The sequence below is a fragment of the Numida meleagris genome, chromosome 11 (genome assembly GCF_002078875.1).
Source record: "Numida meleagris isolate 19003 breed g44 Domestic line chromosome 11, NumMel1.0, whole genome shotgun sequence".
NCBI classification, from domain to species: Eukaryota; Metazoa; Chordata; class Aves; order Galliformes; family Numididae; genus Numida; species Numida meleagris.
Window position 1 is genome coordinate 15,927,782 of NC_034419.1, and position 25,399 is coordinate 15,953,180.

Below are 25,399 nucleotides of genomic sequence, written 5' to 3' on the forward strand. Positions count from 1 at the left end.
GACAACTCTCCAGAGGACGACCCCAAGTGAGGTTCTATCATTAATCAACTTCAAGCAAACACAGCAAAGAGACACCATGATACATGCTTTAAACTCCAAATTAATGCATATTTTTACAAACTGTCAATAAGGGAAGAAAAGCCCTGCCAGGAAACACAAACAGAGAGGAAAAGGCTCGCTCAACACAACAATATGATAAGAAAGCACAGTCCTAACGAGAATAATAACACTGTCAGCTGTAAACAAGGCAGAACATGATCCCCAGCTCACGGTGGGCACAAGGATGTACTAAAGAGATGAGATCTGCCAAATTTCTCATTATGGCATAGCACATGAATAACCCGCAGGGGAACGGGGCTTGGTCATTCAAAACGGGTATGATAACAATTGAAAAATGTTGTTCGTAAATCATATTTACAACAAATCCTATACAAATACAAATTACCTTTTCTTTTTTTGTTCGGCAGCTTTTGAAATGTAAAATAGCCATGTGAGTCAATAGTGTCTTGTTGGTGGGACTTTATAGGAAAGTAGGATTTTATTGACATTACCAAGTATTAATAATGCGACACAGCAATGGAGACCCTGTTTGCTTCCTAAATAATTGATGTTGTAGGCAATCCCTTAAAATAAAGTGTTAATGAGTTCAAGTCCCACTCTGTCTCTCATTGAGTTGATATCCACCTCCCAGAGTCCTGTTTTTTTTCCAGGCAGGCAAATTTAACCCTTTCACATCAACTACTTGAAAACATCTGAAGTGCAAACAACCCTTGTAAGAACTTTTCCTCTCCTTGCACAGCTTTGCCTTAAAATGAATGACTTAAAATAGCTGTATTTTATTGTAGGCTTTGTGTAGATAGAATGGCAGTACTTTTTGTACTCTGCTGCACTGACAGGCAGGAAGAATAAATTGTGAAACCGGGAAATGTACTGTGCACCTAGCACACAAGCCAAAGGTAACTGCCTGTTTCAAGAGACCAGAGAGAACCAGCTGTTTGCCTGTACTGTGCTCAGAGCTCAAAGCACCCTATTTATTGAATTCAGTTGGGGACGGATCTAACTTGCTGACTACACGTATCTCTAATGTGAGATGTGAATGCCTTTCAACTCCCTGCGTATTTCAACTTCTTGAGTGGTCAAGTGCTAGGTCAATACTTTGGTATTAACTGCACCTTCCTGCCCAACCAACCAAGAGAAGGGCTGCTACTGCAGAGCAGCATCTGTGCAAACCTTTTCCCTTCCAATTTACAAATACATGTCCTATCACCACGTCTTACGCCATTTTCAAAAAAAAGAGGGGAAAAAAAAGAAGAGGAGGAGACAATTCCAGTCTCAAGTGTTGAGAGCTACCTACCACTTCAGCACATACAGCATCCTGCTGCAGCCAGCGCACTGCTCGCTACTGCCAAGGCGGACATGAGCTGAGTGTCCCAGCGGCTCACAGCCGCACAAAGATGAGGCCATGCTGACTAGCTGCAACTAGAAAAACTTCCATTATGAATGGTATGTGGGGCACTCGCTTGGGAGAAAAAGTGAAATGAAAAACAGGAGAAACAGGGAAAGAACGGCGACACGCACGGACTGATGAAGCGTGTACTACTCGGCCTTTACAGCAAGGACCTCTTTTACTGCTGTTTTAATTTAAGTCTTGCTTGCTACCCTCCTGGTTTGGGTGTTACTGCCAGGCTTATTTTTGCTTTTTAATTATTGTTTTTGGAAATGCAGACCGAACATTTTCCAAGGTAAGAGGAGAATGCATTTCGCACAATGCACACAGAAAGGAATTTCTCCAAGGCCACTCGGGGGCTGTGTCTCTGTCTCCCATCACACCCTCCCACCTGCTGGGTAGAAACAAACGGGTGCCATCAGATATGGTAGGTGCCTGCTGTGCTCACAACAACCCAAAATTCTGTGCAAGCTCCTTGAAAGGCCTCTGGACCTTTCCAAAGCAAACTCTGACCACCTTCTGGTTTTGTTATGAAAGCAGGTGAAACCAGGTGGTTTTAACTGAGTTTCTCTTTGAGGTTTGGTTCAGTTCCCAGAAGTCAAAAGCAAAACTTAAGGACTGAAAAGCAAAGCAAGCAAAGAACTTATGCTGCTCGATCCTGAGTGAGACAAAGGCAGAGGGGCTCACAAAGCCACAGGGCATGGCCACACCGCCCTCCTCCAGGGCTCACATGTTGGACAGGCATCAGACAGCAAGCTTGGAAGAACTCCATCCCCCAAATTAGGAGGGTGATCTGGGTAATGCAACACCCCTGGGAGGGATTTGCATGGAAAACAGAAATAATTCACCTCCTTGCATCCTCTGTCAGTTGTAACCACAAAGTGGCATGCTAGGAAGAGACCTTACCGAATCCAGGATTTTGCACAAACATTTCAGAGCAACTGACAACATTCAGTTGAAGTAAGCTCAAAGGCAAAGGGAGATTTTCGTATCTTTCAAGTATGTCTTAATCTCTATTTACCACCTCCTTACTAGGGGAAGAGAAACTACTGCCTCTAAACTACAAAAAAGGTAAATTCTGGGCTAGGTAAAAAAAAAAAAGAGGGAAAAGAAAGAAAAATGAAAAAAAAAAAAAGTGTTTCCTATTTCTTTTTTTATATCAGCAGCATTTCAGCCCATTCCTTTTAAGTAGATGCCTAAGACTCCAGAAGGGGTTAACAATAAATAACCTTGCTGAACACTGATTCCCCTTCTTTTCACATCTGAGTAATTCTTTTGTTTGTCCACTCTGGGAACAGAGGAGTTTTTAATAAAGCTGACTGTTGTTTAAAGCCACTGAGTTCTGGTGGTGCACACAGCATGGAGTAGTTTGCTTTGTGGCTACCTTTGGAGCATATCAGGATGAAAGTGTTATGTCCCCAAGCTGTAATTATGCGACTACTTTCTAGTGTTTCAAAAGGAGGGAGAGGGGAAAAAAAAACCTAGCTGTGGTTCAATGTGTCATAAAAAGGAAACGAATGAGCAGTAATAAGACTTCAGCTAAAGTGTTAGACTTCTTAGCTGTCATGTTAACAAGGTCTTCTGAACCTCACAAAAAAGTTTAAAGCTTGATTTATTTTAATACACTGAAATTGTTTAAGGAAATCTGTCCTGAGAAAAAGACTGAAAATGACACTAATGAAGCACGCTCGCTGACAATCAGGGGTTGCAAGGCGTGCGGAAAACCACCGTTGACTCAGGATTTTATTTACTAAACAGGGCAAACTTGTGATGCTTGAATGGTGTTCAGGCTTTAGATCCCTTCCAACCACTAAGAAACGTCGTTTTAACGGGGAAGCTCCCAGACTGGCATTGGAACGTCACCTCGCCACATTTTACTCAAGCAAAAAGAAATGTTCAGCAGAGAACACATATATTATCAATTCTGAGAAAATGAAAACACTCAGGAAACAATCATTTCCATATTACAACAGAAAATTGGATTTTCTGGTGAATAATGAAAATGAGGCATCCCTCCCCCCGTCCTTCTGTCTCTCCAGTATTTGTTCTGTGCCCCTCACCTTGGTATCAATGTGCTAAGAGATGATTATTAAGTGCAACAAAGGCCACAGCTCTGCACAGTTCTGGAAAATGTCCTAGCCCGCTTTAACTCGGTTATTTTTCCCCCCTCACAGTCTCTTCAAAGACAACAAAACCTTAGGTGAAATGAGAAGTGCACGAACTTCACTAGCCTTGAACTTGCAAAAAATAATTACTTGGATTCACGCAACATCATAAACATTTGTCCCTGTCTGTTAGGCCAGGAGAAACCCTTGGGAGAAGTCTCATTTCTGGAGAAAACCCACGTCCCTCCGCTCCTCCTCCACTCGGGCCCTGCGTGGTCACGGGCAGAGGATAACAAACTGTGACTCAAAGTGCCTCGAGATGAATCCGCCTGTGATCGATGGGAAGCGTGTCACGGAACGCGACTTTGGGAGAGATAATTAATACTGCACAAACAACCACTGGAAAAGCTAAACAGATTACTTGAATGTTTTGAAGTAAATGGTAAAAGACAATGTTTAAAATTAATTATTAATTAAAAATGAATGTTGCCATCTTTAAAGATTTCTTTTCAAAGCACATTGTGCGCTGATTTAAAATGCTGCGATATCAAAGTACCCAGAGCTTCAGATTCCTTCGTGCCCCCCTCCCCTCTGACAACACATTATGCAGGTGGGAAACTTTTCTGCCATTAAATGCTAATTAGTTTCACAACTAATTACTACAGTGGTATTAGGTTAATGTTTTCCACTTTTTGATTTAGACTTACTTTTGTAAATCCCTTATTCAAATTACTTTGAAGTAAAAGACGACAAATTAGTTCTCTTTTTCATGCGCAATGCGAGCCCTGGCGAGGCAGCCAGTAATTCTGCAGCCCACACTAACAAAGCACCAGAGGGACAGCAGCGGGCTCCCGTGCACGGTTACTCACACAGGTAGTCAAGAAACTTCTTCGCATTTGAGAACTACCAAGACTTATAAACTCCGGCTCCCTCGCCAGCTGCCAATTATCCGGTATGCAATCTGAGGGGAGGGGGGAATTTACAGCTTTGCAAACTCACTCCATCACCCCATAAATACTGAGCACGCCCATAGGGGCATCACACCCTTCCTGCCTTACCCTTTCCTGCGCGAGCTCGCTGCCCTGGTGCCATTCACGTTGAGCAGGGACAGCAATCCCCCATTACTTCATGCGGTTATATATGCACTCATTATACTGCCGTCTGTTGCTATAATGCTCCTATTAATTTTCCTTTTGATATTTTAAGAGCAATCTATAAATCATGCAGACCTTCACGTGTGCCATCATTAATGCTGAGCGAGACTGTTGTGCATCAAGTGTTTGTCAAACCCGCCGAACAGGCCCATTTCCCAGCCCGGCCCCACCGGCCGTGCTTGCCGCGTGCTCCGAAGGGGAGGGAAGCACCAGTTTTTTCTCCGAGAAATGCAGTTGCCTAAGAGGTTTTGTAACCCCACGGTCCGAGGTTTAAAGAAGAGAACTACAAACGAGTTAACAATTTTACAGCCCCGTGTGCTTGTCAGACTGGATTGTGCTGATTCCTTTATGTGAAAGTTGGTAAATGGCCCTTTAATGTTCTCATCAGCCCAAGCACGTCCCCAGATGGAGATCTCAACTTGTGCTGCTCACACCAAGAACCTCCAAAGTCACACTCCAGCAGGTTAGACAACGCCTCGACCAGCACGTGCAGCTCTGCCATACTCACATTGCTTGCATAGGGGAACGTCCTGGACTACTGTCACTCCCATTACTGTTCGTATGCTCCATTGCACCATTAAGCTCTTCCCTCATCACGTTGGCTAGGTTGCCCAGAGTGGGATTTCCCATGGAAGCAGTAGTGTATAGAGGTATACTGTTCTCAGCCATTGAAGCCTGCCAAGGACACAAACAAACATATGAAGAGCCATGACTAACGTTTTTATACGTTGCACAACACGCTCACTTATTCCAAAACATTCTCCACATTTACATTATTTGCCATTACCAGTTTTTTTAAATATTGTGCCTTCTGATAGGTATTACACTGATTCCACCAAGGGAAATTTAACATAATTTACATCTGGGTTTATGCATTCATAGCTGCACTGGCTTGTGAGTGGAAATGGAGCTTTCCATTCCCTATTTGGAATTACACCTCCTGGAAAAATGAAATGTGCTTTTCCTATTTTCATTTTGCAAAATTATGTTTGGGGCTTTGGGTTGTTATTTTATTTTTTTTTTTTTGGTGGCTTAGGTCTGGCTTTTGGCTTTGTTTTTAATGAAGGTTAATGAGGAAAAAAATTAGAACTCGCTCGGCTGGTAACTCCTTCCTACCAGCACAGGCAGGCACACAGCAGGATGACAACGCCACTGAGCCTGATTTTCTTGTGCAGCCCACATTGCTCGGAGCCATGGTGATGTACCTGAGAGCCGAACCAGTCCATGTGAAATTATCAGTCCTGCCTTGTCACTGGAGACGAAAGTGGGAATCTGACGAATTCTGACAAATCCTCCCCGACTCTTTCTAAGCATCAACAACTCAGCTTTCCACCTAGCTATTGCAGATGTGACCATTTCACTGAGGTTTTTCACTCTTCTAAAGAAACACCCCGCAGAGGCACACCGCAGTTAACTTTCTAAATGAGAATCTTTGTACGAAGAGAATGAACTGTTAAATATTTTCCTTCTGATTCCCACCGCTCTGCCTGCTAATATTTACTGTATGTCAGGATTAGCTCATGTTGGCAGTACAGTCCCGTGCCCAGCCAGGCAGTGCGGGAGCCCTGAGGAGCCCAGCGCTCTGCGGGGCCGTGTGTGCGGCAGGGCGGCAGGCCTCAGGGGCCGTGGTGCTGAGGGACTCGAAGGACATTTCACCACTTCACCCATCTGAGCCACATCCAGATGACATCATCCGCAGCCTTCTGACAGCGTCAGCGCCGCGACCACAGATGCTGGCTCGGCTGCGCTCGACCCGCGCTGCGGGGAGGTCAGCTGGCTCATCTGACTGTGGGTCTGCATGATGCAAACCTGCCCATGGGAGGGGAATTCACGAACATGCTCCACTCCTCATCTGCGGGACAAAGCTCCATGCTCGCCGCCATCCAGGCCAGCAGAGCCGTTCCCACACACGTGGGGCTGGGGGACGGCCAGCTCTGCCTGCAGCATCTTCGGGGGCATGGCCCTTTTTATTCCTCCTTATGCTGACCTCTCCATGTGCAGCCCTACGTGTCACACATGATTACAAAAGCTATTCTAACAGGGAGGATTATTTTTATCTTCTTGATTCAACAACCGGCAAACTCATTGTGATGAGGGGATGCGAAGAATGGTTCACATTTCCTGCACTTGGCAAAATAATGACTCAAGTTCTTCACCAATAGTGATAACTTGTAATTGAAGTAAAGCAGTTTCTTGGGGGAGAGGTGGGACACGAGGAGTACGTGCTATAATCACGGCGGTGAGGGGGTGGTTTGGGGAGCACAAAACCTCTCGACAACCCGCTGGGAAAAGGCAGTGCTGGTGAGAGCTGTGTGCCCCTGCCTTGCGCAGCCGTGAGGGAAAGCAGATGGAGGAGATGTCAGAGGGGTGGTTCTGACACCCCACAGGGAAAGGAAAACCATATGGGAAGCTGACTGCAGCAGGAGGTCAGCGTGCATTGAGCTGCCCACGGTGCAGCTTTGCTCAAGATGCCCTGTACCACAAGCATCCCAGGGGATCCGGACTCCCCGTATAACCAGCAGAGAGGAACCTGCTGATCTGTTTAAAACCCAAAGGAGGATCTGTCTCTGTGCAATGAATAGCGTGATTTCTCACCCCTGTTTATTACAGGGGACACACAAGCAGGAGGAAAACTGGCCCAGGCTCTTCTCTCCATCAGTCGAGTTCCTACAATGCTACGGGCACATGCCTCTGCCAGGGAAGGTGGGGAAGGGAGGCAGTTTGGAGGTTATCACAGAAGACAAGAATGGATGGAGATGACGACAACGACACGTGTTTGAGAAATAAAACACGAACAGTTCCGTATGATAAGCATATTAATTGAAATTAGTCACATAGTTAACAACGTGAAGAAATGCAGGATCATTTCATTTTTGCCTTTCAGCCTCATGAATGTAAAATGTGCTTGTAATCTTAATACTATTCAAGAGACAAAGCGGTCTTTAAAAATCGCACTTCACAAGACTCAAGGGAAAATAAGTTACTAATGAATGGTATTTACAGTTGCTTCGTTTAAGCATGCTTTCGTTTGCTTTTCAGAAGTTACTGTGTAAACTCCAATCATGAGAAGAAATGTTAGAACATCGCTTTTCTCCTGATCATCTGCTTCCTGGTTCGGAAAAGAGAAGTCTGCTAATGCTTCTCCAGAATGCGGTGGCCCAAGCAAACATCCATGGCCACCAGTGAAGTGCTGGAGCAGTGACCCTCAGCACACACACAACGGGGACACAACCACAGCTGGTGCTGCCTCCTGGCTGGATTTCCACGGTACGGATGGGGCTTGGACCGCAGCACAAGGCACGCACACAGCACCCCACAAACCCAGGGCACAGCAACGTGTCCGTGCTCCTGGTTCAGAAGTGACTGCTGGCATTACCTGAGGTTTTTGAGATAGACTCGGGAATTTGTAAAGACAAAAAAAAAATGCAAACCTCGTCAACAGCACATAGAAAAGGGTCTGGAGAAGCACACGCTTTCACGACGCAAGTTATTAACAGTGCACCAAACACTTGGTGCATTTCTACATTGTGAAAAACAAAAATTTTTGTCTTACAGTACTTTAAACCAATAAAAATTCCCATTTTTTTTTTCCTATAGGAATTGCGACATTTATTTTTTTTTAACAACAATAGGAAGATATGCAAAAATAGCCCTTAAAAGAAAAGGGGGAAAAATGATCTGCTTTCTCTTTAAAACCATGAACAATAGAAGGTCACGTGGCGCAGTATCCTATCATTCAGCACATTAATAGCTGTGCTAGAGTAATTACACTTGTGGTATTTTTGCCTCAAGTGAAATTCTGAAATAAGAGGATGGAAATTATGATACTGCTGATAAATATTAATAAGTGAACTTTTAATTTTTTTGCCACAATATTCAAAATGCTAAGCATCTAGCTAATGCTGAAGCAGCCTGATATGTGTTTGCCTCCAGGGACTATGATGCTTTATGCACTTAAGAAAAAAGTTTAACGGAATTAAAATTTAATATCTAATTAGAGCAAGGCTAATATATTTTGAAATGAGTGGGGAAGACACACGCCTCTGTTGCATATTTGCTACAGTCATTAATCTTACCTGTAAAGCAGCATTGAGAGGTGTGCAGTAGGTGTGGCTGGTCTGTATGTTTTTAATAAGAGAAGGGTTACTGCGTAAGAAAACATAAAAAGGAGAGTTAAATGCAACCAACCTCTATGCGAGCATTTCAAGCATGTAATGCTTCCTCCCACACCAGAAAACTAGTGCTCAGACTGTTTTTCCACACAAGTTCTCTTTCATTTCTCTTTTTCTTTAAAGAAAATATCAGAGTTTTTGCCTACGGTTATCGTATGTGCCTTTACTACGTAAGGAATATCATTGTCTCGTGACGTTTCCTCACCATGTGTTCTACTACCCTGCATTAGTAGCACATCTTGGGATCTCTGCTCATTTTAGGAGAAATTTTCCAGTATTCAGTGTGTCTGGGAGCCAGTTACCATGTGAGGGTCCACTGTAAGGAGGCTATGATCAAAAGCATCATAGGATACTTAAATACTGCGTACAGCAAATTATTCTCAAAGTCACTGGCAGAAGAATTCCTTGCAACTGAGCGGAGGGACTGGGAAAAGCATGGATTTTCAGCCACGTTATTTCCTGCTGGGGAAAGGGTTGGCACTGCCTGCACCCCTGCCCCAAACAGTTTGGGATGTGGGAAAAGAAGCAAGGTGGCACGGAGGCAAACCAGCTGGTCCTGCTGCTCTGCAGCCAAGTGGTGGGGAGCACGCTGCCCTAAAGGCCATTTTAATAACAGTTCTTCTGATGTGCTATCTCGGACCCTTGCTTTAGTCATCTTAAGTTTAAATACAGGGATGGATTTGAGGAAAATGCACGGCAAGCTTACCCACTCTCTCTTTAGTGGGCGTTAAAAATCACCAGTACCCACTGGAGGAAAACAAATCATCAAACTAGATACTAAGTGCCAGTGCAAAACACCTCCAGAAAGTTTTATCACTCGCTGGGCTTTTTTCATTTTTCATGTGAGAGTAAGCCATGGCGAGAAAAGTCCCAGCTGAGCCTCTCCCACAGGGACCAGCAAGGATCAGCTGTCCTGGAGAGATGGCCTTCGAGGAAAGGACAAACAAAACTGCTCTGGGAACCCCAGGAATATTTGCGTGTGGCTGCTGCAGGCACAGGATGCACTGCTGTTTGTAATCTTTACAGCTGGTCTCACTGCACTTTCTTTTTTTTTTCTTTTTCTTTTTTTTTTTTAAAGTTCATCCATTGAAGAGTTGCAAACCCAGGCACACAATTGAAAGTAAAGGGAAATATCGGAATTCAAACTTATCTGAAGCCCTTCCTGGCATATATCTGTCTTCCTGACAGATCTACAGCAGCATACCTGCATTACTGTGGACAATCATTTTAGGCTACGTAGGGCTATAAACAAACGCTATAACAAACATGTCAAAGTAGAGTTATTATTATAGGCATTTGGATTATCAGAGTAGGACACACAAAATACACACATAACAACTAAAACTTTTGCTTCTTTAGCAGCAAAGGTGATGTCACTATTTCGTGAAATGCAAGTCTACATGAGATGGGTAAATCATGCAAAGCAAAGCAACAGCAGAAAAAAAAAATTAAAGCAAGTAAAAGCTCTTACTGTGCAACAAGCTCGCCAAAGTTTTCATCAGGGCAGTATTTTCGAGGACGGCCTCGTTGAATATGACGGCCACGTTTAAACTCTTCATCATCAACAGTCCAAAAGGACCCAAACTCATCCTCTACTCTGATAAAGCACTTATGCAGTGAGAGGTTGGTGCGAATGGCACCCTGGGACAAGAGCAGCAGCAAAGGAGATGAAGTGGAAACAAAGGGACACGGGATCGGGGACAGAACAGACATCAAATACAGGGAAAAGGAAAAAGAAAATAAAATGCAATAAGCATAAGCAAATGGTTTGTGAGGGTTAATATGCATTGCCACCTAAAAGCTACTAGCATGTGATGCAACAAACACCAAGCAAGCAGGGTCAGGGTACTGGTGGGCATACAAACAGTAGTGATGAGATGTTTGTCTTGGTTTCCCTTAACTGAAACAATGCGAAACCACCTGTGGTTGGTCTAACACCAGCTAGCAGCCAAAAGCCTCTACGTTAAACTGTAAGCATGATCCAAGCTAGGCTAAGAAGTTCAAACATGGTGGACATACCCACTGATCTTTTGTGGCCTTCGTTTTTGGAACTCTTGTTCATCCACTGTCCATACTGCCCCTTTAACGTTTTCTACTCGCACAAAACACTTGTGAAGACTAAGATTATGACGCACTGCATTCTGCAGCAAGAGAATACATTCAAAAACTTTCTATGAGAAAATGCTCATCATTGTCCAAGAACAGCAGCACAGTCAGCTTGACAGCCCTCATTTTGCAACGTTAACCCCTCTCCCCGCACCCCAGCTCTTTACATCTTATTTTGCAAAGTTAACATAAATATAAAAGCTTCAACCCAAGATTAAAAAAATCAACTCATTCTTATCAATTACCCACAGTGCAAATGAGAACAGCCATCATTTTATAAACACGCACGTAGTGTAATACGGCACATTTCATACACAGCGCAAGAGGAACATTGCATTGACATTTTCAAAACAAATACATAGGCTTCTCCTCTCCTGGAAAAGAAAGCAGTGTGAAAGAACAGAAAGGATTTAATGCGAGTGTGGATGGCTCAATGGAGCGGGGAGGCACTGGGGCTGGTGCTCCTGTGCTTTCCCACAGCTGGGCTAATGGGAATCAGGTGCCGAGCTCCTGCCCCACTGGCGGCATGGAGTGGGGCTCGGCAGCACCCCACTGGCCGGCACTGCCCCAGCCCCTGCCTCTGCTGCGTGCTCTTATATGGAAGTTGGCTCTCGTTCCTGGCAGACTGCTGCAACGACTGATCTGAGCCTCTGCCAAGTGCAAACACGAGGAGGGCTCTCGGAAACAAAGTGATAATATCCCTGCAGCTCATCACCCGGAGGGACCCTGGCGCTCCCAGGCTCTGTGCTCGGGTGTGAGTTGCGGTTCGGAGGATGAGCCTGGCATAACTTGCAGTGCACTCGGATCTTCCCCTCAGGTGGCCACGATGAGACACCTCGCTGCCTCACAGCAAGCTGGGGCTTTGCCCTCTCTGCTCCCCATACTGCTCACATGGAGTGCCATGCCACATCCCTCAGCGTGGGTTTCCAAAGCACAGAGCCCACTGCAAAGCCACTCTGGTTGGTACATGGAGCTTGTCCCCAGCACCGCCGAGAGGGGCCTGGTAGGCAGGGAGAGCACAAGAAGCCATTTGCTGAGAATATGCAGGCGAACAAACTCCATCCATCATCACTGGCACCACTGATTTAGTCAATCTGGTTGACTCGTTAGCAGGCACAATGCCAGCCAAACACATGGCCTGGGTCTAGGCAACCAAGAGACCATGCTTTTTTCCCTCCTGTCATCGTCATTTTTTTTTTTTTTTTTTAATGAACATCGGGTTTGGATGGTGAAAGTGAGCTCTAATCATGAACGTCTGAATCACTGTGCAAACAAAGGGTACTGAGAGTGCATTTGTCATGTAAATTAAGAGGCAGTGGCGTGTGTGCTTGCGAGGGAAAGGCTAAGAAGTCTTTTGCTACTTTTCCATGTCCCTGCAATCACTAGCACAGTCCTGTCCCTGCTCCAGGAGAGCTTTCAGCAGATACTTGGCAGCAAGCGCCCGATCCCATGGACAAGGGGATCGATCCGGCTCCATGGCACGCTCTGCACACTCCAACTCTTCCATGGGGATCCGTTTGTCGTTCTTCCTGCCCTTACTTTGTTCACCTTTTTTTAATGACTCTTCTCCCCCTTCCTCTCCCGGTTTTCATTAGTTTGTCAAGTTCTGGCAAACCCCCTGATTTGGAGGTGGAGCAGCACACTGCGAACGCCCCACACCTCGTGGGCAGAAAGCAGCGAGCTCAGCAGCCATCGGTGGAGCAGAGCTCCGCGCGAGCGCAACCTGACACAGGGCTGCCGGCCCACATCTGGGTAACTCAGGCAGTTTCCTGTGAAAATGGGAACGCTGTCAAGTCTGGAGCAAAATGTAAGAATAATAATGCTATTTCCCACAGTGAAAGCCAATCTCCCAGTTAATACGGCAGTTGATCAAACGCATGCAGCAGAGTTCGGTGAAGTGAGTCCTCGGAGTTTGTAAACAGTCTCTGAATACACAGTTGAGCAGAAATATTTGTGTTCTTTAAACATATTTAATGCTGGAGAAATACTTCACAGCCTGCTATTGCTCTCCTGAAGTCAAAGTGTGACTTGTCATCGAGGGCTGGGGCTGCCAGACCAGGCTCCTGCCGAAGATACTGAGACAAACACATTGGGTATTTGCAGGATGTCCACGAAGCACTGCCCTCGTTTTCTGTTTTCAGTATGATCACTTATTTAAGGAATTCATCACAAAAAAAACCCACTGTTTTGTTCCCAGTGCCTCTGGATACTTGCTATCTAGCAGTTTTATTCACGTTTTGGAGCCACACCTGCAGCCTGTGCCTCATGGCTGCAATTCAGTGCCAGGAAATTACTCCAAAAAATAAAAGTAAACAGGCATCGCCTCTGACCTGTTAGAACCAGTTCACAGTGCTCCCTTAGCAATCAGCTTAACACAAAAATTAGGAGCTATTATTCTAAGATTATATATTTACCTAGGCAAAAATATTTGTATGCAAGCCACTTTTGCAGAAAAATTACCCTGAACATACTTGAATGTAGTAAATGAAAGGGTTTGTAATTTTCATAACCGCTCAGGCTCCGTGGTACTGCATTTTGGGGAAGAGTTCATTTTTTCAAGGTTGTTATTCCTTTGCTCGTCTGTGGTTTTGAAACAGGTCTCAGGGAAGCCTGCCCACACCAAACCTGACCTAAACTTTAGGAACACTGACTTGAATGCCCCCTGTGCATTAGCTGAAGGTGAGCTCAAATCAGCACATATATATTCAAATTATTCTGATTCTGCAATTAGACCCTTGTGCTCATTCTGCGCCCTGTGGGCTTCCCATCATGTCAAGCCAGAGCTGCATTTTCATCCCTGCTGTTCCTGAAGGCTGGCATAAATCTGAGTAGCTCAAAAACTGCACTCCTTGCGTGGATGCCAGAAGTTGAGGTGAACCTTTTCCTCCCAGGTTGTGAAGCAGGACCTGGGCTCCTGGACAGGGTCAGGGTGTCCGTGAGGGGTCTCCATGTGGATTTGCCGTGCTCTTCTGCAAGCCCAAGGGTCTCCAGCTCAGCCTCTCTCCTCCTCCTCTGTACAAGCACGCTGTTAGTGCACATGGCTCCTGGGACTCGATTTTAAGTGATACACAAAGCTAATTCCTAGCACTAGTCTCGCAGGCAGCCAAGACTGCCTTCTTCCACTCCCTTCTGCACTTCCTTTCGCCGCTGGAATTAGATAGGATTTTTGCTTTAGCACCCACACCTGCAGCTGCTGAAAAGGCCTACTGGAAGCACTCCAGCAGCAAAAGACAGGCAGGTCTAAATGGATCTTAAATCAGGGAAAGTTAATTTCCTTTTTGGATAGTAAGGAGGCTGCAAAGTGAAACGCTGCTCATGTTTTCTAACTGAAGTTGAAGAATCAAAGCAGCAATCACAGAGACTTTTCCTGAATCTAAGAGGTTATGGATTGAGGTTGAAAATGTAAAAATTGCCCTGGGATCTGAATTAAAAGCAAAATGTGCTACTAAAACTGAACTAAATTCCAAGGACAATTTTTAGCTCTATCCTCTGATGGAATTAATTCCAAATGCAAGCTGAGACAGGAAAAACAGAAAGAGCTAATGAAACAGCAGGTACGCAACATACTCATGCTACCTGGACATCTGAAGTTGTTTGAGAGCAACAGAGTTGCCTCGATTATGAGCAGTTCAAACTACTGGGATGCAGTTTTTACTGCAATACAAGATCCTTTTCTTTGATTCATTCATTAGTAATCATACCAGCTTAAGAAACCAGTGTGGCTATTATAACACTATGTACAAGGGAAAGAGTGGCCCCCAAAATACAAAATACTAAACGTAACTCCCAAGACCTCTTATCTAACAATATCAGAGATGGTTATGGTAGGAAACTGAAGTGCCAAATATATCAAGTTTTAGTTCTGTTAAATAGATTTCTTATGGTAAGGCTTGCTTCTTGCATATTATGTTCAATGAGCTGCTGCTGTGTGACTAAAATGAAGAAGTTTATAACATATCTGCATATGTAGTTGAGAGTCAACTGATTGAGGAAAGAAATCCACTTATCTACAGATCCTAGGGAAAAAAAATCAGTTGTTGTGATTACAGCCTGCATAACTAAAAAGACAAACAGCACATCTTGCACCGACACAATAACATTACCTCTTTTTTTTTTTTTTTTAATACATTCCAGCTGAAGGGCTTGAGTTTCACTGCTAGCAGCAACCACACAGAGGAACTCGTGGCATAATCACAGAACATAAAAGCCAATAATGGGGGATTCAATTAGTGGTTTCCAAAGGCAGAGGAGTTTTTCTGCCAAATATCAAATTGTTCCTGCAGATAAGGCACCCAGCGCGTGTCACAACTGCCGATCTAAATTTTCATGTCCACATGTCGTTACAATTTGTTATGTCATCAGCAACGTCTATTCTGTACATGTCAGGCATCAAAGGCAAGAGGCACACACGGGCTAAGGCTTACCTTCCACGTCGCCGCGTTGCGCCTGAAGTAAGCAAACATTCGTGTGAACCAGTTGTAGATTTCGTTTAGTGTTAGCTGTTTTTCTGGAGATTCGAGGATGGCCTTGTGAAGCAAATCAATGGCAACATCAGTTACGAGCAAACCAGTACAGAACACAGTCAAGAGTTTTACTCGGACCAATACAAAAGGAATGGAAAGAATGAGAAAAGAAGAGAAGGGATTTGGAGCAAAAATCCGGAGGAAGGTTTTCACAATATGAACTAAGATTAATGGCTGTATTTAACAGTTCAATGGCAAAATTCAAAATGGAATTATCTAATTGTTTTGAGTTTTTATTTCTGTTTCCTTACAGAAATATTAATTTATTAGTCATTCATAAAGCAGAATCAAAGAGAAATGCAAAACATTTCACTAGCTGATTAAAGCTCAGTAATTATTTAGAGCTCAGATTAATTCTAGGGATCAGAGATTACTGTAGCTTGTGATAATTGACTTGCCATCTTTAAACAGGCTCATTTTCACTGTTGTGTGAAATGAATTTCCTAATAATCACATCGTATTGTAATACTTAATCAAAAGCAATTATGTTATATATTGCAGTTCTAAAAACCCTTATAGTAAAGGTTTGAGCATTTGAGCATGCTTACATACCAAAGGTTTGAAAATCTATTTAATCCAGAGCGCGCACATATAGGGAGACTTTTTCTAATCCGAATGCCTGTGTTTGGCTCCACTCACCTGTCTAATTAAAGACGCATACGTGAACGGTGGTCTAACTTCTGCGTTCTTATAAAATTCTTGGTTCTGGGCAATATCTGCTAAATAAAGAACAGTTGTTCTGTTATCATCACAGCCCACCGCTGCGGGTATAGGCAACAGAAAGCCGCCCGGCTGGGAGGGCCCGTGCCAGCAGCATCGTTTTACCTGAAGAAATGGGGACGTTGTATTTATCCGAGTACCGCCTCCGGATGGGCCCGACGTTGTGCATGCTCGTGGTAGTGATGACCGACGGTCCCTGCGTGACGGGAGTGATGGGTGCAGTCGGGGTGGTGGGAGTATGAGGTAAGCTCTGCGGAGAAGCCTCGGACGCCGTCTTGGAAAGCGTGACGCTGGACACCAGATTGAGCTGCGGAAGGAAAGGACGAAGCTGCATTACAAAGGGCGGCTGTGGCTAATTAAGGGTGGTGGGGGAAATTCTCGCTAACGGCACGACCCTCCGCTCGGAGCAGACAACGCAGCTCGAGCGCTCGCTTCAGCTCAAAGTGCTGCTGTAGCATCTCCATTAGCAAAGGGAGATAAATACACACATTTCCAGATAGATTTTATAAAAAGAATAATGTAGCCTGCTGCCAGAACTACAAATTGTGGATTTTCGTCTCAACCTTCCAACAAGATCTTACAGAGTGCGTCATCATTTTAGTATTTTATTTTAGTTCCATTGTTTCACGATCTGAACCCCACACCTCTCTTATTTCCATGCTATCATTATGCACGGCTTCTAATCAATCTTCTTGGATATTTCATTGAAGGCATCAGGCTAAGAATAAAAGGCCAGATTTTCCTAGGGACATAGTAGGGAGAAACACAATCTCTCTCTTCAGCATTTGGGATTGCTTTTTTTCTTCCTTCCCCTCCCGCTCATCCATTTTAAAAGCAATGCCCTGAGTAGGTTAACTCTGGAATAATTTAATTAATCACACCGCATGAAATACTGCAGCCACTCAGCCCAGCACAAGTGGCACCATTCTGCTCTCCCTTGACAGGAGGTGCGGTGTCACCTGCACGAGCAGCAGCAGCTAAACCCCTCTGGGACTGTGCATCCGACCCAAACAGAACCCAAATGCCTTCAGCACCCAGCCATGCTGATACCACCAGCACCTGCACTCCTCTGCTCCTTCTCGCTGCCCTACAATGCCCTCTGAAACACGATGCTCCCTTGCAATAGGTCGCTCCTCCTGGAGTACTTTAAACAAACAACCCAATCTCTTAACGACGACATCAGAAAAGATGACGGAGGGAAGTGCTCTTTTGACTACTTCCACATTTCCTTCCCTTAGGCACTTTTGCGAATAATATTGCTGAAATCTTGACCCCATTGAAGTCGGTAGCAAAACTCCTACTGAATTTAACAGGGACAGAATTTTATAACTTTTGTTCTGATTAAAATTCCTTTTGGCTGGACATTAAAGCTTTTCAGATGAAGGCGAAGCACACAATTCAGATATGCCCCCAAACATCTCATGTTTATCCATAAGACTCTGTATTAATTTTCCTCGTGTGAAAGTAACCAGATAAGAAAACTCCTATTAGCATCCCTCGTCTGAGTTAACAGCCAGAAATACTGCTGTTCCTTTATCAAAATAACAGGATTTATCCCAAACAAAGGTAATGGAAAACAAAGGGCTCTCGTGTCACAGAAATGATACCATGACAAAAAGCTGATTGCCCACAGGAAGGGCACGGCAGAGCGACAGAGAAATAGCACCAGATTTTCAATACGTTGTCCCTGCTTTTGAGCAACTGTGCCTGCGTTAAAGCCCAGCCACAAAATCCTCACGCAGACAAGTGCTGCTGCCTGCAGCCCTGCCCGCTGCTCAGCTACCTGCAGACACCCATCCTCTGTGTGCCCTGTCCCCCACGTGGGGACCGTCCAGCAGCTCGTGGCGAGGCCACAGAAGGAGGAACCCAGCGAGGAGACGGCGAGGGTGGTAAAATGCAGGCAGTGATTTCCCAGAGTGTCCCACCATGGTGGGTTGGCAGAGCACTCGCTGCCGAGAACACGCGTGCTCGGAGCCCGCGGTGCCGCAGCAAGCTCCGCTTGTTGACTGGCGTGATTTAAGGCCACTGATTAGGGACACGCGCATTGTAATGTCTCCCTGTTATCCATCTATCCATCTATTACATATGATAAAAGGACCGGTGACGATAATAATAGTACAACTGACAGGTCTCACCATGAAATTAAATCTTCTGTATTTTATCTCAGTTTCTAAATGGACATTTTAACAGTCCAATAACTGCGAGCAAATCTGCATCAATTTTAAGTGCCCATCTCTGGCAGAGGCTCAGCAGCCGGGCCCTCCTGTTGGAAAGATCACTGCTCGCGCTCCATCATTACGGCTCTCGCTACTCCATTTCAAAAGAGTTCGCTTCCTTTTTTAGTGTTTAAAAACTTAACATTTAATCTGTTTCTACTAGGGAGCTGAGAGAAAGAATCCCCAAAGGTCAGCGTTCCCTGCTTCAAGAATTTGAATCGAGTTAGATTTCTTTAGGCTTTTCAGCGTAGGTAGCAACTAGAAATAAACAGAGGAGAGGACGAGCAAAGGGGGGGGGGCCCTAACAGGCTTGACAAATGACACTGTGATTCACACCCACTGCTGGGCTGCCACTAATAAGCTACAGAGGAAGCAGCCAATCTCAGCTAATTACCAGATAAAATTGTATTGTAAGGACTCTAATTAGGAGATGCTTATGGAGGTGATCTAATGATTAAACGCTGCATTCGAGTGACCCCACCATCAATGTGCAGTGGTGCAAGATGTCACTGGAATATTTTGTAGAAACAGTAATTTTATTTCAAGGAGGGGAGGCAGTAATATTTGTAATAATGGCTATGAGGTAAACTAATTAAAAGACAGTTCCTAAAGGAAGACTGTGGCTTTGAGCAGCTGTGGCCGTTCCAAAACAAAGTGCCAAATCTCAACAGAGGAGCTGCAGTCAAGTGGAAAATTTCTGCCTGACCTCTGCTCTCGCTATTAATTTGCAGGAAAACTAATGACACATATACATATTCCCACAAAATTGTTCTAATTGCTAATTTGCCAAAGGAGCCCAGTTTCCAAATTAAACATGACTGCAGTCTGTGAGGAAAGGAAGAACAAAAAGCTGGAACGCGGTGAGTGTGCTGTGCTTCACCTCCGCCGGCCGGTGCTGAGCCTGAACCAACAAGTTAATGAAAGACGACCTTGGCACTCGCCAGCAAAGTTCTTCCTCTTCCCACCCCATACCTGGTGCCACTCTGCTCTTGGGCAGGGGACCGACCCCTTTGATGACGGTACCAAAATGTGGGGCGGGTATGGGGAGGTTAGGGCTGCTGTCTTCGTGGGATCTGAAGTGTCAAGGCAGAGAGCTCGGTGGTGAATTGGAGCAGAACGACAAATTATGAATGGTGTTGGTTTTGTTGCCATCTTGAAATATTCATCTGAATTGTAAACTATTAAATCTTAATACCGTCGGCAATCAGAAACGCGCAGCGGATGATAATTCGGGGCAAAGATCAGGAAGGGTCTGGGCTGGAAGGGTTTCTTTTCCTGATGGAAACCCGACGCGGTTTCTTGCAGTTTGCATTTTCTATTTAAAAACAAGTTTCTATGATCAGAAAAGTTGTTCACGCCGGTGCCTTGCACACCGCCCGTGTCCCACACTCCGCACGTTTTGGCGAGGGATCGTTTCTGGTGGAAGGGATTGCACACAGGGCACGAAGTCAGCACAGGGCAGCACGGCACAGCCCCGCCACCCAAGGGTTAACTGGTTCTGCAACGTTTGCGCTGGGGATGGGGGAGGGAGGATTTCCTCCAGCCACAAAAGAAAACAAGAAAAAAACAACAAAAAGCCACCAAACCCCGTAGCAGTTTGAAGTCCTAAAATTCTGTAAATTTAGTCAGTGAAGGGTGTTGGGTGCTTTGTTCAGTTTCAGTTTCTAAGAACTGTACCTCATGCCGCTTTAACTCAACAATCATAAATGCTTTAATTGTTTCAGCATCCAATATCCTGCTTAGGATTTTATTATTAACCTTCCCTTTCAAGAAATGGTCATGTCTTCCCATTAAAGGTGAAGACTGAGTCATAGTTTTTTTTCCATAGATATAAACAAGACAGAGAGGTAGCCCTCTCTCTCACCCTGTAAAATAGATTTCCAGTAAGTGGCTCTCCCACTAGGGCTCAGCCTGATTTCTTTTTGTGTAAACATCTTCCATCACAATAGTGGCTGCAGTAAAAAACCCTGATCTGAAACACTTTTAGAAGAAACAAACAAAAAAAGAAACATACATTTATAAATGTCATGGAGAGGCCATACCCACTGCTGCAGGGCAGGGATTCCCCTGCCATTGATGCTGCTGTTTTGGTCGTGATTAGAGTTGAGGGTTTATCAGAACTGAGCTGCTGGACCCTGCAACACTCTGGAGCAGAGACTGCTTTTCTTGACATGGATGGCAAGCTGGGCCCAGAGCTCTGTGCAATGCTGCATCCTCCTCTCCTGCTTCAGCTCGGACACAGCAGCGCTGGATGGGAGCCTGGCAGGCAGCAATCACTTAGCAGGTGTTGTTATTGGCAGCAGCACTGAGGAAACCGAAGCTGAGGAGTGAGACTTAATGAAAACCAGTATATAAAAACAGCTTTTGTTGTGCTTGAGAATCTCTCCTCATTGCTGCGTATCGTTATTTTTTTGAACTATAAAGGATGGCTACAGCAGCTAAAATGCTCAGTCATTACCTCAAGAGTTAAAAGACCATTTTTTAAATGCTTTGTTATTACAGTTGCTAAAAACAGTATTTCAAAACAATCGTAATTGCTATGGCTAGGGCAAAAAAATACATTAAATAAGGGATATCTAACAGTGCATTTCATTTGAGGTGCCAAAAGTTTCTCTTCAAGTTTTCTGTTTTTAAAAGATGGATCTAACACCTAGTATGCAGAATGACTTGTTGATGTTTTTTCCTTTTCCTTTCCTTCCTATCCACTTCAGTGTTAGCTAATCCTCCAAAATAAAATCACATTTCCATCTTAACCTACCACGCTGACCACTTGCACCAACGAAAACAGAATGCAGGGGAACCTATCTTAACAGCAAAACCAGAAAGATGGTTCTTGAGCAATCATTGTTCTGGCTTCTCTGTTTTGTTCCTCCTTGAAAAAAACGTACCTTACAAAGATATGCCACAGCATATTCCTTCACGGCTTTGTTCTCACTTTACTCAATCCTTTATTCTCACCAGAACAACACACGTAACAGTAAGAGGAACAACTCTGCATGTTCCAAGTGTTAAGCTGAGATACTTCCATTTTCTTTTAAGCTGCTGCACCGCTGGACACAGTAATTACAAAGCTGGCCATCAGCAAAGCAGGCAGCCAGCACAACCCGTGCCAACGCTCTCCCCTTCCCGAGTGCCACCCTCCTGGCTGCCCAGAAAGAAGCTCCCCAGAAGCAGAAGAGCTGCCCTACCTGCAGCTACCTCCCCACATACAGACCTAAATGCCAGCAGCTCATGCCATCCACCACTAAATTACACGAGGACATGCTTAAGTCTCATTGGCTTTAACAGGACTGAAGAGCTTTAGTGAGCAGCTGCCTTGGTGGAATGCTGTGGGGCACTGGCCCTTCCACTGAGGGGTGGAAACTGCAAGGAGCTAAAGCCACCTGGAGGTGGGGATGTGATCAATGGACAAGACCAGCTTCCCCACACGTGGCTGAGCTGTGAGCGGTGCAGCAGCACCAAGAAGCCTCCTGGGGTCCAACCACCAGCGCTCAGCTCTGCGTGAAGCCCAAGAGGAGGCCAATGGCCAGTGTGGGTTACAAGAGGCAGGCGCTGAAAGCACCAGTGAAGTAAGCAGCTCAGGCACCAGTTCCGCCTCCCAGTAACAAAACTGTTTAAACACAAGCATTAAGATCCTTTAAGTAGAATAAAAACGTTTTCTCAGTCATGAAAAGGGTGTAATTTTAAATCCCGATTCATTGCTACATTTGGATTTGCAGCCACTCTTTCCTTTATAACTGCTGATGTACCGTAATATATTAATTCCAACATACACCTTGCATTAGTTATGTTGGCAAAAAAATTAATTACTGGATGTAAAGAATACTTTGCACTGCAATAATGGTCATCAGATCTTTTTACCAAAGTCCTATCCCACTGAGTTAAAAGGACTAGGGTCTAGCAGAGTCTATGCGGTGCCTGTGTATTTTTTCATAACGAAAGCACAATTTATGCAAAACACTATACTCCTACATTTTATAATTAATTTTCAAATGCTTCACCTATACATATTTTAATAATTTCTGATTTATCAGATGGTATCTATAATAAATTTTTCTATATTTCAATAAATGAAAAGAAGGCAGTTTCAATCCAACAACAGAGTGCCACACAATATAGGCCTGTCAGGCACCAATTTTTACTTCTAACATGTAAGTTAAAGGATAAGGAATTTATAATGCTGCCTGTGAACGAAACCACTTTTCATACACAAATGTGATCTTTTTTTTTCCAAAGGGTAATACAACAGTACATTTACATAAACTAATCCAAACAATCTATGTATTTGACAATGGCAAACCTCACACAGACTGCCTATTGTTGGTTTACATCTTGGAGTTCTTTATGTTGGCTTGTAACACTGCTCTAGCTGTCAAAGGTTTGACTTGGACTCTAAATAAATGGTTATAGAAGTGCTGTGCAGCGATATTGGACTTCTTTGCAAAAGAAAACCTGCTGTGTATGAATTCAAAAGCTATTAATTTTTCAGTCAAAAATATTCATGCCTATTTCTTTTAATAAAGAAACACTGTGCTGAGCAACTGAGAGATAATGTTGACTAGTGGTACAGAATTTTCAATAGAGCAGTTAAAAATAAATTTAGTAGGAGGTCCCCAACAAAGCTATAATTTTCCAGAATGTAAAACATTTTTAATACTAATCAAGACAGCCCTTTTCCCCCTGCGTTCCCTTTTTCTTTTTCTTTTTTTTTTTCCGCTGCTTTCCCTGTTTATTAGCTGTTAACACTAATCTTCACGGCGACACCGCCTGGTACCTCCGTAGCCTACAACGCCCGCCAAAGCTCCTGCCCTCCGCGGCACAGCATTGATCACCGGCTGCCTTGCCAAACACCGCTCGCCTTCTTGTGATTTCTTCCCTTTAGTTTTTAATCCTTCCTCCTGAGGGGCACTGCTGTTACGAAAGGCCTCAAGGCAGAGCGCTTTGAGACTCCCAGATTATTCCGCTGTTTTAATTTTTAATCCAGTAAGAGCTATAGAAACCAAGCCTCCTCCCATTCTGTTGGGTCTACGCACTTTGCCAACAATGCGCTGAAGCATTTGCATTCAGGCTGAGATGGATGTGAGGAACTAGAAGAATGCTATTTTTATAGACGCCGCATGCAGTTTCCACTCCGCAGAGCTGGTATCCACCAGATCAAGCAGCTTTAGGAATCTCACCAGCTGAAATGGAAGGGTTCATACCCACCACTCAACTCTCTCCAAGACTGACCCAAAAACTTCCCACTGACTTTGACATCTGCTCCAGTGTTGCTGAACAGCCCGTCATTTTCTATCCAGGAGCCTCCCCAAGCACTCCTGCAGCCATTTATTCCCAACTACATGGAAACTGAGAAATCTGTTTCTAGTAGAAATGGGTGCGCGAAGTGTTTAATGATTTTATGTTCTCTATCTCTGTAATGTGTTCTGTTTCAGACATTAATTTTGTCTACCAACTGCATCTTGGCAGGCTACCATATTTGCTGGGTTAATAGTCTGACTCTTTTTTATTTCTATCACCATAAATCACACATATATGGGTGTATGTTTGCTTTATTTATAGAAAAAAAATCAGTCAAAACAGATAAACCAATACTTTGTCATTATGCTGCATCATTGCATATTGATTAAAATTGCTAGTACTAACTATAGATTGTCAACGCTCAATTAATTTTCACACAATGACTCAAAGCAAAATCAAATAAAGCCAGTGTACCTTTAAATCTTACAAATCTTAAAATCAAGAAGCAAAGCACTCTCTCCATTTTGAATAATCATGTGAAGCTCTGAGGAGCATTTTCAGCATTAAGAGGTGAGAAGAAAACAACAGACGAGGAGTCACTTCGGTCAGGGAAGGAGATGGAGGGCTTGGCTTGCCTTGTGTTGGGGGACCCAGGAGCTGGCTTGGCTTGCGAAGCCACTTGCTGCCTTGCAAGGAATTTATGGAGTAGCTGACTGACCCCTCCTACCCCACTGGCAACCCCCACGGCTCCTTTTCTGAAGAGCAAGCTGCAGTGGAGAAGGTTTCCCTTCTCAGTTTCAGAGGTATAAAACCTGATACCAGGCAATAGCGATTATCATCAAAATGTGCAACGAGAGTCTGTTCTACTGTAAATGTCTGTCAGACAGGGAGAAAGTCAAATAAATACACTAAATATAATTTAATGACGTCTCCTTCCTAACACTTCCTAAGGTTTCATGCAAGTGGCACCAATGTAAAGCAACCCACAGCCCACCAAAAGGCCCCCCTTTGGGGTCCAGCTCCCGTCAGCCTCCCCAGAGGAAGGAGAGGGCTGGGTCCCTGGGCTGTGCCCCCTGCAAAGCCACCAAATGCTGCTTGCTTTGCATCTCCTCGCTGCGGCACACTGCAAAGCCACGCTTCACGTCACGCGCCCAGGTGGGAAACAGGAAAAGAGGTTTGGTGTGAGGTTTGGTTTTGCTTTCTGCACAGTTCAGTACTTACAGGCTGAGGGGTGGCTTTTGGTTCAGTTGACTTCACATGCAGGTGTGTCATCATGGCTTGCAGGCGCTCTTTATCTTTTGCAAGCTGAAGGGGGAGAAAAAAAACACTCTATTACTTGTAGGAATAAAATCCAACCTCCGCTTATTCCTAATTAAACAGTTGGCACCAATGCGCAAGACAGGAGAGTTTTATTGCTGAGCGGTTTGGAAACTGTATACGGTCTGTTCATGAGGCAAAGCTAAAGCTTGGTGCTGGGTGTCAGTATTTCTCAAAGCAAAATGCATTAGCCCTTCAGCAAGAAAAGCTAGACCTGCTGGCACCAAGAGGTTCACTCTAGCCCTGACAGCTAAAAGACACCAGTGAATCATGTTTATTAACCCGGGAAGCGCGGCAGAAGGCACGCTGTGCGGTGACCCTGCATGCCTTGTCCTCCTTTTGCACCATGGGATGAGCACTATATGGATGGGCTAAGGCTCTCACGTCACTGCGACTCCTCA

The 25,399-nt window shown here is 44.5% G+C and overlaps 1 protein-coding gene across 17 annotated transcripts in view; it reads right to left on the minus strand.

The window, feature by feature from the left end:
- FOXP1 (forkhead box P1) overlaps window positions 1-25,399 on the minus strand; it is a 344,878-nt gene that overhangs the window by 5,354 nt on the left and 314,125 nt on the right. For 12 of the 17 annotated variants that reach the window (XM_021409246.1, XM_021409237.1, XM_021409240.1 and 9 more), the window contains 7 exons: window positions 24,903-24,986; window positions 16,333-16,534; window positions 16,147-16,226; window positions 15,409-15,510; window positions 10,350-10,519; window positions 8,783-8,852; window positions 5,215-5,381 (listed from right to left, as the gene is read on the minus strand). In XM_021409246.1, the coding sequence (XP_021264921.1) occupies window positions 5,215-5,381; window positions 8,783-8,852; window positions 10,350-10,519; window positions 15,409-15,510; window positions 16,147-16,226; window positions 16,333-16,534; window positions 24,903-24,986 (875 nt within the window). Of the gene's footprint in view, window positions 1-5,214; window positions 5,382-8,782; window positions 8,853-10,349; window positions 10,520-10,897; window positions 11,020-15,408; window positions 15,511-16,146; window positions 16,227-16,332; window positions 16,535-24,902; window positions 24,987-25,399 lie in introns of all 17 variants that reach the window. The other 5 variants (XM_021409250.1, XM_021409249.1, XM_021409248.1 and 2 more) reach the window with 3 other exon arrangements.